This window comes from Amblyomma mixtum, chromosome 9 (assembly GCF_055824585.1).
Source record: "Amblyomma mixtum isolate Tamu chromosome 9, ASM5582458v1, whole genome shotgun sequence".
Classification (NCBI taxonomy): Eukaryota; Metazoa; Arthropoda; class Arachnida; order Ixodida; family Ixodidae; genus Amblyomma; species Amblyomma mixtum.
Window position 1 is genome coordinate 109,412,489 of NC_143020.1, and position 24,665 is coordinate 109,437,153.

At 48.0% G+C, this 24,665-nt stretch overlaps 2 protein-coding genes across 4 annotated transcripts in view; one reads left to right on the forward strand and one right to left on the reverse strand.

The window, feature by feature from the left end:
- Positions 1 to 24,665, reverse strand: part of LOC149330674 (uncharacterized) — a 75,291-nt gene that overhangs the window by 44,733 nt on the left and 5,893 nt on the right. For 2 of the 3 annotated variants that reach the window (XM_089561308.1, XM_089561307.1), the window contains exon 2: positions 19,138 to 19,233. Coding sequence is in view for 1 of the 3 variants with exons in the window: in XM_089561305.1 (XP_089417431.1) it covers positions 18,954 to 19,002 (49 nt within the window). In the remaining 2 variants the exon portion in view is untranslated. Of the gene's footprint in view, positions 1 to 18,953; positions 19,234 to 24,665 lie in introns of all 3 variants that reach the window. The other variant, XM_089561305.1, reaches the window with a different exon arrangement.
- On the forward strand, positions 18,930 to 21,726 carry LOC149330676 (uncharacterized). Its single transcript, XM_089561311.1, has 2 exons — positions 18,930 to 19,345; positions 20,407 to 21,726. The coding sequence occupies exons 1-2, from the start codon at positions 18,930 to 18,932 to the stop codon at positions 20,732 to 20,734; spliced, it is 744 nt and encodes a 247-aa protein (XP_089417437.1). The 3' UTR covers positions 20,735 to 21,726.

Sequence of the window (24,665 nt, forward strand, 5' to 3'; positions counted from 1 at the left end):
TTCCTTCTTTCGCGTCTTCAGCCTTAGGACTGGAAGCAAGGTGATTTGCGCCATAAGTGACGGCTTCTATTCACAATGGGGACAGCGTAAGGATATGTTGCTGTTCTGTCGATGACGCTTTGGTTTATGGTTTATGTGGGTGTAACGACCCAAAGCGACTCAGGCTGTGAGGGACGCCGTAGTGGAGGGCTCCAAAAATTTCGACCACTTAGGCTTCTTGTACACGGGTCTCGAGGATTTCGACGCCATCGAAATTCGACCGCCGTGACCGGGATCGAACCCGAGCAGTTCGGGTCCCTCTGTCTATGAATCATCTTCGCCGTTTTCTTGCATTGTGCTATTGCTAGCTCGCTGTTTTCTAAGGGCGGTGAGTCACCTTGCAGACGAGAGCACCTTTACCAATGCATATTTATTCAAGCGGAACTCCTTTGTAGAGCAACAACTGCTGGGCATGAGGGAAACCTCCTAAATGAACATGTTCTCATAGACGGGATATCTTACACGTTTAATGCTTCCCATCGTGAGTTGTAACAAACGTACGTCCTTGTCTAAATCCGGTGACTATGAACTCACTGGAGATAGCCATAGGTCATGCTTCGTGATGACACAGCGGTTGGCGATGTGTTACACACAGCTAAGCAAGAAGCCTTGTTTGTAATTCAGGCTATCAACGTTAGCCATTAAGAAAGAGAGGGAACTGATTAGAGTCTGGGAGACTAAGCAGGTATAGAACCGGGTTCGCTATTCTGCACATGGTTGAAAGGGATGAGGGAGAAAATTGAGAAAAGAAACGTTAAGGTCATCCTGTCCATGGTGCATGAACCGCGGACATTGGAACGCCGGGGCTAATCTGTTCGGCCGATAAGCCGCTTCACAGAACGTCCGATACTGCCGTTACAGAGCAATTAACATTTTCTCGAGCTCGACTCGTGCGATTCAGCAGCAGCTTTCATCGCATTGTTCACTCCGCTCGCATGCAGCAATATATGATGTCAACAAAAGCTAGTCAGTTCCGAAGGAATTTTTTTTTTTCATTGCACGCTGGCAGCCAGCGAAGGGCTTCCGCCAAGTCGCCTCGAAGAGTGGGATCCTCCGCGACCTTGGCAAGCTCTGCTCCAGCGGACAGGGACGACACCAGAGAGCAGCACAGTAAGGAGATGTCCAGGTCCAGGTCGAAGCGCAAGAGGAGCTCCACCGCCAAGCAACGGCACGAGGACTCCGCTAAGCAGCAGCGAAGAAACCTCAGCTCTACTCCACCGGCAGATGACACTCATAGTCCCAGGTAAGTATTAAGGCGAAAGCCTTTAATGCCTCATACTGTCGTTAGCAGACGCTGTCGGCAGCCGTGTCGACAGACGCTTTCGGCAGATTTGTGCGCCTTTCGGCGCCACTGCTTAAAAAGAAACTGCGCCGAGGGTGGGAATCGAACCAGAGCCTTTGGCATTTGAAGCGGAGACACTACCACTCAGCCACGAAGGCTCAAGGTTCGAGCATGAATAAAGGCGCATCTAGTGAATGCATGGGTTTCATAAATAAAATAAAAGGAATAAAGTGAAGGAAAGGAAAAATAAAAATAAAAGTAAGACCATAAACAAAAATAAAAACAAAACAATATTAAGAAATGAAAATAAAGATAAAAATAAAATAAGAAAGAGAGCAAAAAATAAAATATGAAAAATAATAAATAAATAAAAACAAACTGCGGCTGGAAACGCTTTCGCCTTGCAGCACTTTAGAGACACAAAGTGCCCCCTGAGTTTTTTCTACAGGGTTAACAGCCACAGATATATTCTAGCGACAAGGCTATGTTCAGATGTGATAAAGAACGGGTTAAACGTGGTGTGGGGATGTCCTCTTTTACTTTGACATGTCACCCCAAGCGAAGTTGCTATTTTGGCGACATTTATAGACGACGAATCCTCTTTCTCTTATCGATATTAATAGGAAATTAGCCACTGGTCCTTCAGAAGCCAACTTTTAATCTGTGTAGTGCAGAAGCTGCGCCGAACGGCTAGACGTAGAAGAAGACGAGAAGTGTGTCCGCCCGGCAGACTACGAGCTCCGAAATCAGAAAATCACTCCTGCGTTTCTGACGGCTACAAGTGTGCTAAATGCCGCCGTACAGCTCCTTTAAATCTTTGCCGTTCATAAAGCGCTTTTGTTGTATATCGAATAATTTGGGATCGACGTTCCACTTAATGAAGTCTCTCGCAATAAAGCTCGTAAAGTTGAGTACTAAACTTTCGACGATACGTAACTGCAATGAATAACCACCTATGTTTCGCCCAAAGTGGCTTCAGTTACCTCTGGGCCAATAAACCTCGAATACTACTACTGCTATGGTGTTTTCAGTATTAAAATATATATTTGCTTTTGAGGCTAGGGAAGGACGCCTGAGGCTGAATCTTTACCCGTTTTGCTTATGGTATGATGACGCAGCAGCATTTTACATCATTACGCGCTAAATGCGATCCTAACATTTCGCGCCATGATAATTTCCGAGGCTGAACGCGAAGGAGGGAAGAGACAGATCCTATTCTAATTACCGACAAGGCTATGTTCATGTTTGATAAGAAAACGGTTTAAACAAGGTGTGGAAATGTACTCTTCGACTTCATCAAAAGCGACGTTGCTGTTTTGACGATATTTACAGAAAACGCATCCCCTTTCACAGCTCGATATTAACCGGCAATTAGCTACTGGTCCTTCATAAGCAAACTTTTGAGCTCATTCAAATCGCTGCCGTTCGTAAAACACTTTAGTGGTGTTTCGAATAATTTTGCATCGGAGTTCCACCTCGTCATGTCTCTTGTACTGATCTTAAATGTCATGAAATTGAGCACTAAACTTTTGACGATAGCTAATTGTAATGAACAAGCAGCTGTGTTTCGCACAAAGCGGCTTTAGCTGCCACTGTGCAAATAAACCCGAAATATTGGTACTACTTAAAGATCAATTAGTTTAACGTCCCAGAGTGACGCAGGCTATGAGGGAAGCCGTAGTGAAGGGCTCCAGAAATTTTGACCACCTGGGGTTCTTTAAGTGACATCGCACAATACACGGGCCTCTAGCATATCGCCTCCATCGAAATGCGACAGCGGCGGTCGGGATCGAACCGGCGTCTTTCGGGTCAGCAGTCGAGCACCATAACCACTGAGCCACCTCGGCGGCCATTACTGTCATCGCACTTTTAAGAATTAAAAAAAAATTGCCTTTTGAGGCTTGAAGTAGGTGGTTGGCTGTTTAGTCGTTTGCTGAATGTAATTGCGATGACGGGACCGCATTGTACACCATAATGCGCTAACCTCGGACCTAAAATTTCGCGCCATGTTAGTATTTTCTGCGGCTGTAGCCGAAGGGGGGAAAAGACAGAGCCTATAGTAATACAGCGCAAGACTCTCGAGTTCCCATTACATTAGGCTATCGTACAGATCCTACCTGGATTGTTCGGTATTCCGGGTCAGCCAAGGGATTAATTTTTACGCAAATGGAGATTAACAAAACGTGGTTAAAGCGATTTAGCCTGCAAGGGTGCAGAATTGGCCAATGTACGAAAGTACACCTATAACCTTACTGGCTTAGCGTTTTAATCAGTGAAAGCCTTTATAGCTTTGTTTCAGCCATTGACCCCGGCATTAGGCCGTGGAGTCTGCACTGTCAGCCTTAAGAGAAACCATAGCCGTGCTCATGCAGGGGAATCTGATCTGGCCATCCTTGGCAACCCATTCGTCGGCTCTCTCTTTCTCTTTCGCAGTTGCCCCCCCCCCCCCCCCCCCCTCTTTCCTCTCACTTAAACTTGGAGAGAAGATTTTCCCCCTCGCCTCTAGTCGGCGTTTTTTTGTTTGTTTGTTGGATGGAGATCAAGTTTAACTATAGTAGGATACAGCTTTAAAAAACAGCAGTTCCTAACACTGGGCCACGGACCGCGGCGTCCTGTATTACTCCGCTGGCCGATCGTAAGAGTAAACAAGGTCAGCCTTTTAATGTTTGTCTTAAACAAGCCAGGTATCGGAACTGTAGAGCCTATCATTTTTTCTTGTCATAAGGTTCTTATTTAGGTATAGAAGAAAAGTTTCAACAACGAACTACTTTTTTGTCGTGGAGGAATTCTGTGCGGCACTCCTGATTGTGGGTGGAGCTTCACTGCAGAAATATGTTGTATCCAACTATACACAATGGGTTTGTTGCCACCTATCAGACGATCTCATTTGTTTTCAGGGGATCAGCCGCGTTGGATACAGTTTAAATAAGTAACCATGCATAGGCCACACTACATTTCAAGAGCAATAAATTTCTCTCTGAAAGCCAGCGCAGATAAAAATAACCTTCTCTTTCTAGTCTTCAGCGGGCTCGCCGGTAATTTCACTGCCCTTTAGGTATATTGCCAGTATATTTTCCCTCTTACAGTTGGCCATTTTCTCGAAAGCCCCTCTTTCTCATGCCCCCGTTGGAACTACGGTGACGAAGAACCATTCCCGACAGTGTTAGGCTTAAAATTGATCTTTTATTTGGCTGCGCGCGCTGAGAGGCTGGTGCCAACATCATTGACGAGAGCTGCACACGGAGCGAGTCGTGACCAGCGGTCTGAGCGCGACGCGGGGGGCGCAGCACCTAACTGTACATACTCATACTAATTTTCCGCCTTTCGAGCTTGAGATTACTGGTTATATAGGTCGACACTGATGGCGCCAAAGGCGAATTAGGAGATAATTAAAACGGCATGCAGGCAAGTTCCGAATTGTCTTGCGACTGAGCAGTAGTTCACAATGATATAAAGAACCTTTCCTGTGTACTTCCTGTTCGTTGCCTGCTTACCCTCGCCTGGTTCTGCTCTGTAAGAAGTTGCAGATTAGTAGAGCAGAAAATATATTCATGGTCGCTACGTGAACTCGTTACAGGTCACCGCAATCGCAGTCTGTTATCTCACCCGAGAGCAAAGACGCCATGAGTCCTGCTCTCCTGAGCGATGTCGTCTTCTCAACGCCACCACCCGCAGACGCTTCTAAGGCCACTCTGTCTCCACTATTCAGCGATACCAGCAGTCTTCCCTCACCATCTATAGCTGCCGTATCTCCAACGCAAAGAGATACATCTACTGCGGATGCAACCATCAGCAAGTCACCCGAGGTGGAAGTCGATACCGCTACAAAATCCCGAGCCGGCCAGAGAAGAAGCACTGTCAGGAGCCACAAGAAAGATGAGAGACGAACAAGCCCTCGAAGGACCACTTCGATCCAGACCAGTAAGACAGAAGCAGTACCCGAAAAGGACGCTGGCGCCGTGGAACCCATCTCTCCGGGAAGTCCTGGGGAGGTGAACTTCTTCTCAACCGTCACGACACCAGAAGCTCAAGGACAGACTGCAACGCTCTCTGCTACAGAGTACCATAGCCCAGTTCTTCAAGCGCAGAACATCAGTGACGTCAAGGGGGCGACACCCGTCATCGCCCAGCCTGATGCTACGGGCGTAACAAGCCCGGTGGCACCGAAGTCCGCGCTTCGAGGAATGTTAAAGCGCAAGGCTTCCAGGGTGTCCATTCGGCCGTGCGATGGGAAGCGTGACGAAGATGAAGGTAGTCCTGCGGCCGGGACGGCGGGCAGGGCAGGAAAGCGGCCGAGTAGAGCTTCTTTCAAGGGCGAGCCGGAGAGAGAAGAGAGCTATGCGACGGCGAACACTCAGAGTTCGTTGGCCTCCAGAAGGGCTCGTAGGATGTCCGTAAGATGTGAGTGAGATGTCTTGCAGGTCTTTTGCGATGAATTAGGCGGTCGGAGTTTTATCATCGCCATGCCAGGCGCCTTGGAAATCATTGAAGTCGTGTTATACCGACAAACATTGACGTGTGGTATAGGCGTTGTCTGATAGCCTTCGCCGTGTCAGTAAACGGAATTTCAATGCTGAAATTGAGTAGGATTTGGCAATGGGAATTAAATTTTATGATGCCAGAAGCTGGTCGAAGAAACAAGTGAGTTCGTCGTTTATCTTTCAATATTTCACTGAAAATGTGAATTCGATTCAACGCTTACTGTGGAGGTTTTAGTGGCTGCCGCGCCATATTCGGTGGAAATAAATGTTCTTCCTCCTCCTCCTTTGCTGTGGCTAATATACTGTGAGGCTTATCATTGTGCTAATGGCATGTTTTGTTACATGAATTCTTGGTTTGGTCTATGACTTACTAATTTGAGGTAATTAAAGATCGCTGCTTAACTTCGGTGTTCGGGGCTTCATGAATTTTCTATGCATGCAGTTCGGTCTTGAAAAATTAATTTAGCAACAAACTCTATTTCAAACGTTTTCGGCAATTTTTGTATTCAGCACTAAAACAGACGCAAACAGGTGCTGCATGACCAAAAATTCGTAAAAATTTTGCTGAATTCACTTCCCTGTTACTGCTTTGGCCTAGATCGTTGCCATTACGTAGAGTCCATCTTGTGTTGGGCTCAGGCAACTGGTTTTAGCTGTAAGCCAGAGGCTATGGCTATGATACTTTTTTTTTTCAGTTTTCATCCTATCGCAACATACATTTGTGAGCCACGTCTCTAGCAGGGCGATGAGTAGCTCATCGTTCTGACCACCCTGGAACGCTGGTCGCATACAATTGCAGCGGTGTTGGCCGTGGCCTGCTGGCAAACATAGCAAAGTTTGAACTGGAACAGCGCGCACTAAGACACGGACAAGAAGGGAGACACGACACACACGAGCGCTGACTTTCAACTCGTGTGTGTCGTGTCTCCCTTCTTGTCCGTGTCTTAGTGCGCGCTGTTCCGGTGAAAATGAGTTACCAACTTGCCCAAGCATCTGTTTTAAAGTTTGAACTGCATGCATATGGTACAAAAAAACAACAGTCGATTCTCGTTTGGTGGTGGAGGCTGGACAGATAAACAGCAATGTGCTTCGTAGTTACGAATGAACTCGCAAAAGTTAGAGCTTGAGGACGTCTTCATCGTGGCTTCTATTCATACATTCCATTTCATAGAGTTGAAAACCACGCATCCTTCCTCGGTGAAGTGCTCAGTCACAACTGCTCGTGCGCGCCACGGAGACTAGATCGACGATGGACCCCCGATGTCTTTTTCTTTCCAACCTTTCCATCACACTCTAAACGCAAATACGCCTATATGGGAGTAAAAAAGGGAGTAAGTGGATCCTCTAGCGCACTCCCCTATATTAAAAGAGGGGTGTGCGCTAGAGGACAGCTTACTTCTTCTTTTAATCTCTCTTTAGAGTGCAGGAACAAGTGGTGGCGCGTCACCATCATAGCTACACCAGGTTAACCAGCATATCTAAAAATCTCCCGCGCCAGCATGATTACATAGCACCATGACTAACAGTATATTGCTTGCACCGAAACACCACAATCCCTGCATCGCACCGAGATAACTGTATACAAGCGTAGTATAGCAACGCCTACATATCCTACAGGTTCACGTGACACGTACCACTGTATGTAGCGCACTACGAACAGGATTAATACGTGGGAAGACCTTCTGAGAGCAAAAGTTGAGTTTATTATCTCTCTTGGATGCAGGACGTTCTACTTAGGTAAAGACGTTGAGAATACTTCGCTGCGTGTCTGACTTGCTCTGCATTTTTTTTTATTTATTTATTAAAGCTACCTACAGCGCCTTGAGAGGCATTATTGTAGGGCTTAAGTACACTAAGAGTAAAATTGAATACAGCAAAAGAGAACAAAACATAAAAAAGTTACAGAAAAATATAAAGAACTTCCAATAAAGACAACTGTAGTTACACTCGCACACTTACGCGTGTATCGTCCACTCGCGTGTACTTGTTAAGGGTCTCTTCAAAGGCCACTGCAACGCCTTTAGAGTATTAGGCGATATTCAAGGATTCAAATCTATGCAGCCTGTTGGTGAAACATGCAACGTTTTCTGAGCTAGCTTTCAATACGGTGACGTAATCACAAAATAATGTTCATGCTTCTCCACACAGCATAAAGCCGAAAAGATCAGTGTTGACGTCATGGAGAGGGAAATTTTAAATTTTTTGTGCCTTAGCGAAAACTGTACCGCGCATAACTGGATGTCGTGAAGCAACACTCCGTGGGCGTTGCCTTTGGTAGCGTCGCCTTCAAAGCAAGGGCATCTGCAACCCCCTCCCCCCCCCCCTCCCCCTTCCTTCCCCTAATATTGGGGTGCGCGCTGCGAAGAAGCCTAAAACCCATCGCGGTTTCAATCGGCGACTGCGTTATCATTTCAAATGCTAACCGAAAAAAACTTCGCATGTTTGACCTCCACGGTTGGCGCATTCAACTCCTTTAAGATCGTCTAATTCTATTAGTTCTGCAGCTGCCGTTTAGCGTCTCACAAATCACAAGATGTGTAGTCGTGGCCTCCACCTAGTGCAGGTCTCTTGAGCGCTCTCTTTCCGTTACCGTGTCACGCTTACTTTGCAGCCGTTGTCCTGGACAGCAGCCTGCGGTCGATGGTGCCCCAGGAGCACAGCAAGCTGTTCATGTTCGGTGTGGCGTTCGGGGCGGTCCTTATCTCTGTGCTGGCCTCCATCATCCTGCTTGTCATCACTCGCAGTGACCCAGCCGCACTTGTCGCGTGCAGGTGAATACGCAGAGCTTTTCGCTGCTAATAGAGCCCATAAAGCGTTTTGTAGTTAAGGAAGGTAAGGGGGACGCGGCTTTGAAATGCCCCCCCCCCAAAAAAAAAAAAACAAAACATTGTTTTAAACTGTTGTATCCGCTTATATGCCTCTTTTTTAGGCTGTCCCGAAGTTTCATAGCTAAAATCAGCCGAGAAGTTCTCTAAAGAAATCGTTTCGTGAAGCGTGGCGGCGCTGCATTGCGGGGAAACTCTGGGACAATGGGCGTTTTGGAGCGATAGCTCTACTACGCCATGTTTCGCCAAGGTCATCGGGTGTTGCAATTTGACCTTGAGCAGGTGGAGTGACGCCGCGTCACTGCTCCGACAGCGGTGCGCCGACCGACGCTTCGCCAGAGGTGGTCATGTGATTATGCACGTGACTCGGCGTTCGCTTAAGGAGGCGACGCGGCTCTCGCATCCAGTTTTGCCATGGATCAGAGCGCGGCTGATATTGCGCCTGAAACGCCTGCGAAGCGTTTCAAGCGTCTGATCAAGCGTAGCCAAGTGTAAGGCAGCTTTTGCTCTGTCTGACAAGGTTTAGAAGAGTTAAAGCCCTGCTAATTTTTTCGCAGTTCCCTCACGACTTCAGATTTAGTCACGACTGTTTCATCTATTTTGGCCTCCTTCGTTTTCTTATAGTCCAAGGAACATAGTGCAGGTCAAGACATTCTTTATCAAATTCGTGAGCTTCTCACTCTAGATATGCCAACGGGTACTGCGTTGCAAAAACTGAAAACCCATGTTTATGTTTTGGAAGAAAAAAAATGGCTGTGGCTTCGCTTGGTTAAGCCCGGTAATTGCGAAAGCAATATCCGTAGCTACGCCATGGTTCAGCTGGTAGTGTAGCTGGTGGTGGTGCTTGTGGTTAGACTTGTGGTGATGCATCGGTTATACAATCCAATCCAATCCAATGCAATCTAATCTAATCTTATCTAATCCAATTCAATCCAATCCAATCCGCGCCGCGCGCGGCGGGCGCAGGAGTTAGGCAGCAGCCACCACGCGCGGCCTCGCCTCGCGACGGCACAAGTTGGAGCCCTGCTCTTGCAGCTGTGACGTCACACCGCTGGGCGCGCCGCTCAAGGTCAATGGTAGCTACCGCGGCCTCGCCACGCGCGGAGCTGAAAGTGAAAGCAGTATTGCTTCGCAGTAAAAAAACAACTTCCAAAATCTACAGCTGCAGCGCGCTAGTAGATGCGCAAATAATGTTGAACCAGCCTACTGCCACATTTTCTTATCTCTGCAGCCTTTTCACATAGAGGAAGAATGTTTAGAAACATAAAATTTTCTAAAGATGAAACAGTGAAATTTTGTGAATGGTCATAAAATAATTTTAGTATGCTAAAACAATTAAATACATCAAGACATAAATTCTCCACGTTCCCCATAAAACAGAGGCTTCCTGATCCCGTGGCTGAAACTGAAAGAACGAATTTGAGTTCTTGATACCAAAACGCCCTCTAGAGTGATTAAGACAGATTTTAATGGAGGTGGAATGCGAAAATAACCGCGTACTAAAGTTTTTGTGCTTCACAAAAAATCGATATTACATGCCAGGCAGCACAGCTAATAGATGCAATATTGCAAATGGATGGTTTCAGACTGGTCCAATGCGTTTCCAGTATTGGGCCAATTTCCTGGGCTGCTTAGATGGATGACCGATGGATGGCGACAGCGATGCCGGACGAGGAGGTGTCTTGTCTCTTCTATTTATGTTTTTCTTTTGAAATTCAAATCTCACCGCCCGTGAAGTCATCAGCGAGCTTCTCCACACTTCTCCTACGCCGAAAGGAGAAGCATGAGCATTAATCGTCTGCTACGATATCGTCTTAAAAGATGACTATCAAAAAACTTCGCGCGGTTTAACTACAGCCTGTATAGATTTGAATTCTTCGATATCAGAGAATTCTCATAAAGTGGTCCAGTTGCCCTGTAAGGGTGACCACGGAAGAGAGAGAATTACGAAACGTTAACGAAGGTATAACAAAGCGTGATAAAGAGCAATTACTCATTTGCATCCACTCAAGTGTAGCCATACGGCTACAAAGGAAAGCTGCAAAGCTTTCTCAGAAACTTCGTAGTTATAAAAAAATTCGTCCTGGTCCGGGGTTCGAGCCCGGGACCATCGCTTCACGGGAGCAGTAGCTCTACCATCTGAGCTAACTTGGACTGCAAGCTTATGGTAGGGTGAGAGAGAATTCATCAATAACTCGAAGTGGGAACAGTGTTGGTCAAATATTTAGGGGAATCACCCAAGGTGGAGTAGATTAGTAATAAGGGAGTAATTACTCCCATATCACAAATCTACTCTGCCTTGGGCGATTCCCCTAAACATTTGACCACGAGGAAGCGAGTACCAGAAATGCTTGCTGGTGCTGGAGGTAACTAAAATAAATGAAGCCAAATGCTCAGGACTGATAATTTAGTGGGAGAAGGATGTTTATAGGCTAAGAATGCGTTTTATCTGCGAAAAAAGACCAGGCGCCTCACTTTTCTGAAACAAAAGAAATAGACTGCCGGAAGAAGCCAGAGTGAATAAACTGCTGCAGAAAGAGACGGAGAATATGGTGAAGATTAAGCTAAGGAGGAACTGGCTTGAGGAGACAAGGAGATGAAACGAACAGCTCAAGCTGAGATCGAGGCGACCCAAAACTGGGACAAGTGGAGATAATGTGAACGGGCTCAGAAAAATATATTACCCTAGTATATACCGGGTGTCCCAGCTAAATGTAACCAAACTTTTAAAATAGGCGAAGTGTCCTAGTCCAGTGAAACCAACTCAGGGTTGTTCATAGTCGCGTGGCCTAGTCTTGAGTATTTTTTTCGCCCTTCAAAGTTCATTCATTAGTTAAGTTTAATTAGATAACTTTTTAATTATTGACTTCAGGGAGAAAGTGTCAATGCAAAAGTTTTAGATCACCCCGAAAAACCGCTAGTAGTGCTGTTTCCGTCGAGTTATGATTTACGTAGCTTCATTTATTGGCCTTAAAAGAAAGTTGTCACGTGACCAGCTGCTCGCTCACTTCTCTGCCCCAATGTGCACCCAAAGTCTCATCGAGGAGAGGGCTTCAGGAAAAAACTGATTTTATTCTTCAAGGCGCGTCTTGGGACGTTGAAGTGGCACAGCTATCATGGGGAAGCTTTTTCTTATTGTGCGGGTTATGATTAAAGGCCGGTAAAAAAACTACTTTACGTAAATATTACTTAGCTGCAAATGTCTCAGTAAGCTGTTCCTCAAAGTAATCTACAACTTTTCCGTTGACACTTTGTTCCTCAAGTCAATAATGAAAAAGTTAGCTAATTAAGCTTAAGTAACTAGTCAACCTTGAAGAACGAAAAAAATACTGCAGACTAGGTCACGCGACTCTAAACAACCCTCATTTGGTTTCAGACGGCTACGACACCCCGTGTTTTTTAAAAGCTTGGTTATATTTAGCTGGGACACCTGGTATATAGCGGGTGCACAGCTACCACTGTCCTTCATAAAATCAGCAGTAAAACTTCAATAAGGACGGGTGTCAGGCAGGGAGACACGATCGATCTCGCCAATGCTATTCACCGCCTGTTTACAGGAGGTATTCCAAGGCCTGGATTGGGAACAATTGGGGATAAGAGTTAAGAGCATCAACACATGCTCTCTGAATCTTAGCAGTACGCAGGAAGAGGTAGCACTGATAGTAAATGCAATGCAAAGATCTCCAAATACGAATGAAACATGGAAGCAGTACCTGGCGAAAAAACTGTGGTATACCCTGAATGTGTGTGCGTTTAACAGAGTACACTGTGGGGCCAGTTGGTCATACATAATCTGAACGAACAAACGTAGCGTTGAAACAGGACACAGAAAGATGATGACAGGACGTGGCTACATTTTACTTACAACTGAATGAAATCGATAAACGAAAGACACATCCCTTCTCGAGCAAAGACACACATGCGCAAACTTGAAAGAATGGCAAAACTGTGATTATCTAGAGAAATCCGGTAAAAGAAAAAGAGACGAAAAGGGGAGGAATAGCCACCGCTCCTGAAGACTGTTTACAAACATTAAGTGCGTCTTAGAAAGTGTGTGTGTTCCCGCAGGTCGGCCAGATGCACGGCAGTGATGGACGGTCTGCGTGCTGTCGTCGATCCCCACGCGGACCCGTGCCACGACTTCTACGGCTACGTTTGCAACGCGTGGCTACTGGAAGGCGGCAGCTTCTACGCCGACACCGTGAACCGCTCCCTATCCGCGCTTTCCAGAGCCCTGAGCGCGCCGGCGCGCAGTCCCGTGGATGACAGACAAGGCATGGGCGTGCTCCTACACGTGCACGCCGCCTGCGAGCAGTACGTGGCCGGTGGAGGGTGGAGCCTGGAGGCGATGCTCGCCGAAGCCGACGAGCAACTCTTCCTCTTGTCTATGGCTAAGGCGCCCACGTTTGGGGAGATCGTACGCTCACTCCTCAGGTGAGGTCACTGGTGCATCAACGGTGCATCAACGGTGGAAACAAGAAAGTTCAGATGCAAAATCCTTGACAGCGCTGGCTTGAAGAGAGGGCAGAAGGAGAGTCTGGGTCCTGTAACCAATGTTTTGACAAACAGGCTTTCTTCTTAGGGGTCTCTAGTCAGAACGCTGTGCCCACACGATAAGAAGAAGCCCCGTTACAGTGCATTCCGACTGCATTCCTTTATTCCGATCGCACAAGACGTGATTCAAGCTCGGGGCTGGTACGTCTGTAGTAGTGCTTTCGCATTAAAAGTGTGTCGATTTTTTTATTCATCATTATCATCAGCCTGACTACACCCACTGCAGGGCAAAGGCCTCTCCCATGTCTCTCCAATTAACCCTGTCCTTTGTAAGCTGCCGCCACTGTATCCTCGCAAACTTCTTAATCTCATCCGCCCACCTAACTTTCTGCCGTCCTCTGCTACGTTTGCTTTCTCTTGGAATCCACTCCGTTACCCTTAAGGACCAGCGGTTATCTTGCCTTCGCATTACATGCCCTGCCCAAGCCCATTTCTTACTCTTGATTTCAACTAGGATGCCATTAACCCGCGTTTGTTCCCTCACCCACTCCGCCCTTTTCCGATCTCTTAACGTTACACCTATCATTTTCCTTTCCATAGCTCGCTGCGTTGTTCTTAACTTAAGCTGAACCCTCTTTGTTAGCCTCCACGTTTCTGCCCCATAGGCGAGTACCGGTAGTATACAGCTGTTGTATACATTTTTATTATTCGTCGCAAAAACCATGGCCTACAAGAGTTACAAACGCCCATTTGAAGCCGTGGACACCTCATAGCCGAAAAACAAATGCACAGCTCAATGCATGATGCATGATTGCTTACTTATGTCAGCTTATGTAGTCAAGTTATAAAACATTGAAATCCCACGCAGTTAACAGATTCTGGACGCCGACGTCTCTTGTATTTTCAGGGCATCCATGAAGATAGGCTTGGCTACCGTCGTTCAAACGGACATGATCCGTCACCAGAAGGAAGCGCTGCTCTACCTGTCCAGGGGCAAGTCCTTAATGAAGAGGTTCACCACCTTGCGCCAAAAGAGAGAAATGGTTGCCACACTGATACATGTGTTGAGTTTCTTCGGGCATGGAGATCGCGCCGCAGCAGAAGCGCTGGATATAGACCAGATGGACTTTGCCGTATCTAGAATCGTGGACGCTGTCCTGGAGCCTCCGCAAACCAAAGTTTCGTTTCCGGAAGTGCTGAACAATACCTTGGAAGGAGTCAGCGTCCAGGAGTGGGTGGACTACGTGAACGAGTACCTGCCGCCATCTAGGCAGCTCAACGGGTCCGAGCCTGTGATGACGTCAGGACTTACTGAGGTAATTAAGGCGGCAGCTTTACAAACGAACAAAAGCTGGCACCATTTATACTGTGCCACAAATTCGGTCTCGTAGTTTGTTCGCAACAGAATGGGAGCAAGCTGCGCAAGCCACAACCACGTTAGAGAGGCAGGTCTGGAAGCTCTCGCCTCGAGCTTGCTTCAAATCCACTGCGTAGCTCTGAGGCGTAGTATAGAATGCGTGTAAGCACCGGCGCAACGGTCGAAAGATGGTAGCGAAGCCGTAAAGAACGTGATGCTTTGAAGGAAAAAAGAAGAGCACCGCGTGGCACACAGTGAAGATAACGGCTACGATGTAATTCCTGAGGGAATTTGAACAGCGTCTGGGAATGTTCTTTACGTCCTCTGCTCAGCACGGCATCATAAGGATGCCGTCTATTCAACCAATACTTTCTCAAGCGAGAAAAAAATTTTGCTTGAAAGATACTGTTTGTGAGCCGAGCTGCCCAGTACTTTCCAGAAGAGTAGCGAATTCATGATGTAAAAAATAGCGCACAGGGAACACACGGGACGGAAAGTAAACGACGCAGACAGGAGGGACTGTTTGTGGTTGTTTTTGTTTTATGTTTTTAAAGTGACTACCTTATATTGCGCGCGTCAGCAATAAACCTCAGTTGCGAGTTAGCGCTTGTCTGCGTCGTTTACTTTCCGTCCCGTGTGTTCCCTGTGCGCTATTTTTTACATCATGAACGTTATCCAACTTGCCCAACTTTCCGCTTTGCTGGAGTAGCGAATTCGCCTTCGTCAGTATTTTTAATAACAAGCCTTGTTGGTTACGTCCAAGCTGGAGCGGGGCTGAGTTCAGCGTCTTTTTACGCTTTGGTATCCTGGCGAGGTGGTTAAAATTGGCCTCTAGGCTTCATATGAATGCTTAACGCTTAACATGCACAGGCTACATGGCGAATAACGTCAGGCAGCCTGGCAACCGCCGATTTGCAAGCTTCAACATGATAGGATAGACCATAGGAAAACGCTAGAGGTCACTGTAGGCGGTTTGAGGAAGGTCAGCTGTGCTCCTTAATGTGAGAGCCTTCAGCCAATTTAGCCCGCCGCGGTGGCTCAGTGGTTATGGCGCTCGGCTGCTGACCCGAAAGACGCGGGTTCGATCCCGGCCGCGGCGACTGAATTTCGATGGAGGCGAAATTCTAGAGGCCCGTGTACTGTGCGATGTCAGTGAACGTTAAAGAACCCCAGGTGGTCGAAATTTCCGGAGCCCTCCTCTACGGCGTCTCTCATAGCCTGAGTCGCTTTGGCCCGTTAAACCCCGATAAACCATATTTACAGTACTTAATACGAACAACCACACCTCTAGGGGTCGGCATTTACACCGTTCGAATCATGGTACGTATCTAATCGCCAATCTGGCACCGTTTTGATATCCACATGGCGTCCCTCATGGCCTGAGTCGCTTTGGGACGTTAAACCCTAACAAACCCAACCAAACCTTCAGCCAATTTCAACGTTTTGGTCGTTGGACAGCTCGCAGCGTTGATATTTCAAGTGTGCTCTCGCTCGATGTACTGTGGCCACCGAAAAATATATTTTGCCCTTCTACGAACAATGTATGCACAAAGTATCCCTTTTTAGGCTAGACGCTTATCCTATGATGATGCCTAGTTTTTGAACAGGCAGCCAAATCTTTGCCTGTCTTGCACAGGCTCCGGCGCTGGAAGTGGCAAGGAAACACATGTAGTTAGGGCATGCAATGATCGCAGATCCGGATCCTGATAGTAAAATAACTGGAAGAATAAGAATCGGATGGAGCAAATATGACAGGTTCTCTAAGGTCATGCATTTAAGTTTACCAATATCCCTCAAATAAGTCTATAAAAACTATCTCCCCGGCACTAGCGTATGGGGCACAAACGTGGAGGCTAACGAAAAGGGCTCAGCTTAATTTGAGGACAACGCAGCGAGCTACGGAAAGGAACATGTTACGTGTAACACTAAAAAACAGAAAGAAGCCAGAGTGGGTCAGGGAACAAACGAGTTAATGGCATACTAGCTGAAATCAAGAGGAAGAAATGGGTTTGGGCAGGGCGCGCAATGAGAAGGAAAGGTAACCGATGGTTGCTAAGGATAACGGACTGGGTAACAAGAGCAGGCAAGCGTAGCAGGGGGCGGCAGAAAGTTAGATGAGTGGATGAGAATAAGAAGTTCGCTTTGGTAAAGCGGCAGCAACTGGCACAGGACAGGGTTAACTGGAGAGACATGGGAGAGGCCTTTGTCCTGCAGTGGGCGTAGTCAGGCTGCTGCTGCTGCTGCTGATGATGATGATGTATACGTCACCCTGTATGTCGTTCGCTGCATACACTGACACTCAGATAAGGTTTCGGTTACCTGTGCCATTCAGGCTATCCTGGACTAGTAGGAAGGTCGACAGGGACAAGTAGACGAATAATGTACCCTCCGCAGAATTCATGGACTTCTACGCGAGACCTGTGGCAGGGTATGCTAGCAGCAGTTGCGCTCTTTGTTCTGCGTCTGAATCTGCAAATTTATGACGAAACACTGTTCATATAACCAGAAATCCTTCGGTTAATGCAGTCTAACCCGCGTCGCTACTCGCATTGTGTCAGATTCGCAGCGTTCTCCGCGTGATCTCCGTCCGGGGAGTACGCATGGCGTCGTTATACTTGGCCAGCTATCTGGCCGTACACGTCGCCTGGGTGGAGATCTTCAGGGCGCGCATCAAGACGGACCGCCTGCAGACGTTCTTCTTCTGCATGAACCTGACGTCCCGCGTGCTGACCCAGATCTGGCCGCAGCTAGTCTCCAAGCTCATCCCGGTCCCGCTGGACACTGCCGAGATCGTAGGGAACGTCTTCAACTACGTGCGCAAGGCCTCGACGGGGCTGGGTGTCTTCAGCTGGCTGAACGGGGAGGAGCGATTGGAGGCCGCTCAGGCGATCGCAAACACATCGCTGGTGGCGCGGCTTCCGATAGAAGAAGGCGTCGACTACAGCGGCTTTGATCCCGTCGCCGTCAACGCGTCCACAGCAGGCAAGCATAGTGGGGCCGCGGTTGTGTTCAACGAGTTGCTGTAGCCGTGCAATCCCGGCTAGTACCACGTGCAGCAAGTACCCCGTGGTCGGAATTTCCACGAAAGTGGCATGAGTATGGTCCCAAGTGTGATAGCTTAGCCAGGAGTTAAGCCCGTTATTAAGGCGAAAACCTTTAATGGCTCATACTGTCGTCCGTTAGCAGAGGGTGTCACACCTTTGGCAGCGTTTAACTCGTGTTAACTAGGGAACTAAAAAAGATAGGATAAAACGAATGGTTGCTTCACATAGAGGAGGTAAAAATGAACCTAGAAGCCAAGTTTTATTACTGCAGGTTAATTATCTAATTAGTTATAGGTAAAAATATCGAAATTTCGTCGAAATAGTTCGCACGTCAATATAGCCACGGGAACGGTGGGACGTCACATCCACCGGAAGTCGTCACGGCATAGTAAAAATTGTCACAGAATGGTCGAAAAAAGTCGAATTTGCGTCGAATTAGAAAAATGTGTAATTAAGCGTAATTAACACTTCAGATCCCCGAAAGATGGATAATTTGGGTATCGTTATAGCAACGGTGTGCCGTCACATCTGCCGGAAGTCGCCACGGCATAGTGTCCTCGGCTTTCGCCTCTCAACATTTTAGTTGCCAAAGTGTCCTCGCAGTTTCTTATTTACCGCTATAGCATAGTAGGGCCGCGCTTGTGTTCATCAAGTTCCTGTAGCCAGGCAGTCCCGGCTGGTATAATGTTCAGCAAGTACCGTGCGGTCAGAACTTCTTCCATGAAGGTTCATGCATGCACCCTATCCCTTCTTCCATGCACCCTACTCCTCATCAAAAGATGATTGCTTTATGCAGCGATGGCCTCCTATGAAGGCACAATGCCCCGCCGACTCTCCGCAACTCATACAGAGCGCGACTATGCATAGGGTGTGAGAGTATTCCGTGCCGGCCGGATATGGGCCATGAAGTTTGCGTTTGTATGTATGCATGGAATACTTTACTGTACTGTGGTAGTCCATGTTGTAGTAACGTCAAGGATATAGTAAACGCAAGTACATTTTTCGATCACTAAGCCTAACAAGTAGAGTGATGACGGCCTCGGTCTGCTGACCAAGGTCTATTAAAGGAGTGTAAAATTGAATAAACGCACATTCAAAAGGAGGTACATTTCACAACTAGGACATCCGACACAAAACACTAGAGATTTCACTGAGCACAGTGAAGACACAGGATGCACACTGAGTTCGGACCAGAAGTTTAAGTGAGCCAAGGTTGACAATAGTCATTTTGAATCTTTGGCGCACTGTCAACGCGATGATTTGCTTGTATTGCTTGATATAACTACTTGCCTGACACGCTCACGTGTCCTTCCCTATAGTCACCCTTATTAGCGCGTTTAAAAAATGAAGAATAAGCTCTGCTGGTTGCATACGTTCGCTGCAGCCGCGAACGATACGACGTGGCTGATGAGGCGCTTCGTGGCCACTTACCTCCGGGCGATGGCGTACGACCGAGGCGTAATGTTCGAGCACCCGCCATCCCAGGCGCAGACCATGATGGCGCGCGGGGGACACACGGGCTCGGTCCGCTACGTGGCTGACACTGGCGCCTTGCTCGTGCCAGGTCTCTACCAGATGGAACCCTACGCGTACTCCTCGGCCGAGGGGTACATACCGGAATACTTCAACCACGGCACCCTGGGTGTTCTGCTGTCCGGGGAAGTGGCCAGGATCACGGCCGCGTACGGTCACGGCATAGCCCGGGTCGGTCCTGCGCTTGCGGAAAGGACCTTGGTCCGTAAAGGGCGCTTCGCTGAACATGGCGGCGGAAAGCACTATATGGACATGCTGTATTGCCTGCTCGACCTGCACGCCAACCTTGGGTTCGTCTGGCTGAGTTCCTTTTCCTGTAGACTCGTGAGTTGGTATCGTCTCAGAAGACCAAAGCACGAAAACGCGAGAGGGACGCCCCACACAAGCGAAACACGCACGAGTATTGTGTCGTAGATAAGATGAATCCCATCCAAATTTCCCAGCCCTCCATCCAGAGACGGACATTTCCTTTTCAACGCCTCCCCTGTTTCAATGACAAGTACACCTCAAGCTTCCTAATAGAACTAACTTGGAATCCGAGGTTATTTTGCTCTACGTGATGCGGCGTCACTTTTTAACGGGGACCGGTGTCTTATATCGCGGCGCGAGCTGATGTCGTGACTGCTGGCTGGTTCTCTTATAAAGCGCAGCCTGTCGATGAAGGAGGGTCACGAAATTTGTTAGCCCATTTCCCGTGGTATATCGCTCGTTATCGGTAGCTGTCGGTGTTATCAGTAATGAGCACGCTAAGAATTAATGGCTAGGTGACATTTGTCACCACGCCGATGCAAAGGGGAGGCTAATAATTATCTTAGAGTGGCGTTCCCTCTTTGACACACATGTAGAACAGGCACGGAGGCTTAGCGAATGGGATAATTGAAGAAATGGTAGTAGTGGAGGACATGGTTTAGTGACACCGGATTATCAGGCTGGTTTCGATTTGGTTTATGGGGTTTAACGACCCAAAGCGACTCAGGCTATGTGAGACGCCGTAGTGAAGGGCTCCGGAAATTTCGACCACCTGGGGTTCTTTAACGTGCATTGACATCACACAGTACATAAGCCTCTGGAATTTTGCCTCCATCTAAATTCGGCCGCCGCGACTGGGATCGAACCCGCGTCTTTCGTGTCAGCAGCCGAGCAACATAACCCCTGAGCCATCGCGGCTACTGGTTTATCAGGCTGGAGTTGAAATACAGGAGCCATTACTCTTACCTGCAAAAGCAAACATTACTTAACCGCTTCCTTAGGATAGTTTTGGAATGACCCTAAGGTTTGGGTGTGCGCGGTTCGGCGCTCCTTTACCGCACAACATGCCATCTGTTCTAATTCCGTTTCCCTCTTCTTCCAGTTTCAAGCACAATGCATCCGGCAGCACCCAGGAGCGACACGCCGAGCTGTTCCGACGAGCCCAGGGCATGCGGCTGGCGTACAATGCACTGCTCGAGAGCTTCCGTGCCGCCTCGCCCGACTACGACGTGTTCAGCACCTACTGGCCCCAGGCCCAGTGGGCCTTCTTTGTGCAAGCCTGCCTGATGCTGTGCAACAAGGACCAGACGCCGAACCCGCTGACGCCCCGCGAGAACTGCCTGCTGCCCTTGCACAACATGGACGAGTTCGCCGGCGCCTTCAGCTGCCGCACGAAGCCCGGTTTCGTCAAGGGACGCTGCCAAATGTAGCTTCCCCCCGTTCCCCCTTCACGGCCTACTTATTTTCGAAACTTGCCCTTTCACTTTTGTCTTACCGATATCTTATCCAGGAGAGCACTCACTGGCCAGTTGGTACCGAATTAGACAGTCCACTTTTTTTCCTCTTTTTCTTTCTCAGTTAACGTTCCAAGTGATGTGGATAAATTTGACTCACTCAACTCCACCAGCATGGCTTTCGCAATATTGTAGCCGCTCGCGTTCCCACGATTATTTGCAATCTTTTTTGCCGCATTTGCTACTTTATAACTATGGTATAATGAGCACCGAAGGGTTGATTTTGTCCGATTTTACTGAAAGTTGTGTATTCGGCTGTGCGACTTGCTTCGTCTGTACGGAGTACATGATGAGACTGTTTTTGCCGGATGGGGGAACGGTGGACACTTGGTTAAAAAAAATTTGCAAATGAAACTTGTTCCCATATAGTGCTCACGCCGTGGAAGCCATATTTTCTGATGAAATGACCATGTGACTCAATCTAACATGAAAAGAGCTTGGTCACTGTTCAATGCATATATTACAGCCGCGACTGCACTGACTCACTTATCTGTGTTTTTATACTTTCTGGGCATCCGAGTGACGGTCTGTGCGTTGAGGCGGAAACATGGCGCTTACTGACGACTGTCAAGGCGAACCTGGGGAATTGTCTTACCCTATCGCTCCTGCACCTCTGAAAATTCCAAGGAAACAAAGATTTTTTTTTATGGAAACAAGGCAGTATCAATTATGGAAGCTACGAAAGTACCTTCGACAAAGATTATATGAGAGATATTCGACACACGTGTTTCCGACAGACGTTCGGACTGCTCAGAAGGAAGAAAAGACCTTCAATTTGAGCGCACATCCAAACCTCTTCGGGGTTCAGAAATGAGCTGGTTTGCCCTTCGGGACGTCTGTGCTGTGAACTTTGTCTAATACTCACCAGGAAAGAAGACTGTGGTTGTTTAACGCTGCAAAGTACGGAAGTATTGCCATGCATCATTGTTATTGCTCTCAGTTCATGGAACTTTTTTAATCAGACATTGCGCTACATTTGCCTGTACCTTTTTGGAATTGTAACGTTTATATATCGCGTCACCTTTTTTATATGTCTTGCGTTTCTTTTTGCCCCTGCTTCCTGTACCATTGTTCATTCAGTAGCAAACGTACTGCGGCCGGCGCCTGTCGGCCGCAGTGTTATGTGCTGAACGTAATAAAATAAGTGCGTAATATGTCTATTTGAAGATCTCAGTGACTCCTAACGTCTCTTGTGTTGTTCACCAGTCTTTTTAATTGAGGTGGCAATGCTTTAGTACATCCTCCTGAGCCTAAAGAGCTGAAACGCTGTGCAGTTCAATAGCGCCAGTAGCATCAGTGCTGATTACATCCACTGCAAGAGGAAGGCCTCCTCTCACATTCATCTTCAATTCATCGTGTTCAGTGCCAGCTGTGGGTGCGCCCCATACCCGTATTTTCTAACTGCATTCCCTCACATGATTCTCATCTGCACTTTGATACGTTGTTCTTCCACTAGGTCCACTAAGTTATCCTAAAAGGCTGGGGGTATAATGTTCTTACCATTACATGTCGCACACTCTTCGTCCCCTCCGGATCTTGACTTTCGCTTTAATTCGCCAGCGTGAGTAAGTTAGACGTCTATCGAAGAGGATTGTGGCGCATGCGGGTGGGCTCTCAGTCCAGGGCTCCGGAGGCTTCTGCCGACCTTCTGGCGATGAGAAGGAGCGCTCCCTGGTGGCCGAGGCGTGCGGTGGCCGGCTGCACCTCCCACGACCCCAGGGCCGCATTGCCCGGTTTTAGATGGTGGAGCTTTTGGGGACATGTACATGTGATATGTGTTAGGGTTGGGGGGTCGCCGCACCATTCCCATTTTTGTTGATATCTTGGCGATGTAAACAGTGTAGGTTGGGATAGGTGTTTGTTCGAAGACGCCGTAGAAGGGAGGGAGAAAAGAGAGAGAGGGTAGAAGCGTCTATTAAGGCTTTGGGTTTCAAGACAGGTGGCGCAGCGGGAGGATAGGGGATGCATCCCCCTATCTCAAATCCATCCGCGTGGACTGGATTTGAGACAGCGTGTTCTGCAGACCTAAGGAACAGGCACAAAAAAGGTGCCAGCCTTCCTGTGGTTTTTCGTCAAGTAGAGTGAAGGAACCTAACTGTTTTTATTTGTGGTCGCGAGCTCTCCCGATAGCTCCGTCCAGACGCTGAGTATGTCACAAAAATTCAAATGTTTTAAGCTTATTTCTGAACTCGCCGAATTGCTCGTGTTAAAAGCAATCTACAGGGACGCTTCAGTTTAGTTGACTACATCGAAGCGGTGCTTCATAAGCCACACGCGGACTGTTCTGCCTAAGCACTGATACTTGGTCAGTCAGACCATCTGATATACCAAGCACTAGCCGACACTTGTCTAGGCCACTCGGGCTGCGCGCGGCCCTCAAGTGCAACAGCAGAAAACGCACATGTCCAGAATACGACAACACGGCGTGATTCAGTTCTGTAAAACGCATAGGACTGGAATATTTGGCTCCTTATTTGGCAAAGGCAACCGCTACAGCTGGCTCGCCTCACACCTTCCTACAGAGGTTGTAGGCTCAATCACCGCATGATCTCACCTAAAAGCATCACGCATCTAAGGGAGGCCTTACTTGTAGCACCCTTTCTTTAGCATAAAAGAGCAAAAGAATAGCAGCAGTACTGTCATCATCATCATCATCATCATCATCAGCCGGACTACGTCCACTGCAGAGCAAATGCCTCTCCCATGTCTCCCCAGTGAACCCTGGTTGAGTATCTGTTCTCGCTTCGGCGAGCGCGGCTTCGGCCGCTTATCTGTTTTTTCAGCAGCGTTCGCTCCGGCGGACGCAGTTGTTGCTGCGACGCGCGTCTTTTCTTTCCTTTTTCTCTTTCCCTGATCTTTTAACTCTCCCCTATCTGCATGTGGCAGCGGTGGTGGCTTGGCTACGAGCCAGTAGGCAGGCCCGTGAAATTTCCTTTTCATCCTTCTCTCAGTCACAACAACAACACACACAACACCAGTTAACCCTGTACTTCGCCTGTTGCGGCCACCGTATGCCCGCAAACTTGTTAATCTCATCCGCCCACCTAACTTTCTGCTGCCCCCTGCTACACTTGCCTTCTCTTGGAATCCACTCCGTTACCCTTAAGGACCAGCGGTTATCTTGCCTTCGCATTACATGCCCTGTCCAAACCCATTCCTTTCTACTGATTTCTACTAGGATGTCCTTAACCCGCGTTTGTTCCCTCCCCCGCTCAGCCCTCTTTCGATCTCTTAACGCTACACCTATCATTTTTGGTCAAATGTTTAGGGGAATCCCCCAAGGTGGAGTAGATTTGTAATAAGGGAGTAATTACTCATTGGCATCCACCCGAGCGCAGCCATGCGGCTACAAAGGAAAGCTATACAGCTTTCTCAGAAACTTCGTAGTTAAAGAAAAATTCGTCCTGGTCCGGGGTTCGAACCCAGGACCACCGCTTCACCGGAGCAGTCGCTCTACCAATTGAGCTAACCAGGACGGCAAGCTTATGGTAGGGCGAGAGCGAATTGATCAATAACTCGAAGTGGGAACTGTGTTGGTCAAATGTTTAGGGGAATCCCCCAAGGTGGAGTAGATTTGTAATTCGCTCTCGCCCTACCATAAGCTTGCCGTCCTGGTTAGCTCAATTGGTAGAGCGACTGCTCCGGTGAAGCGGTGGTCCTGGGTTCGAACCCCGGACCAGGACGAATTTTTCTTTAACTACGAAGTTTCTGAGAAAGCTGCATAGCTTTCCTTTGTAGCCGTATGGCTGCGCTCGGGTGGATGCCAATGAGTAATTACTCCCTAATTACCTATCATTTTTCTTTCCTTAAGCTGAACACTCTTTGTTAGCCTCCACGTTCGTGGCTA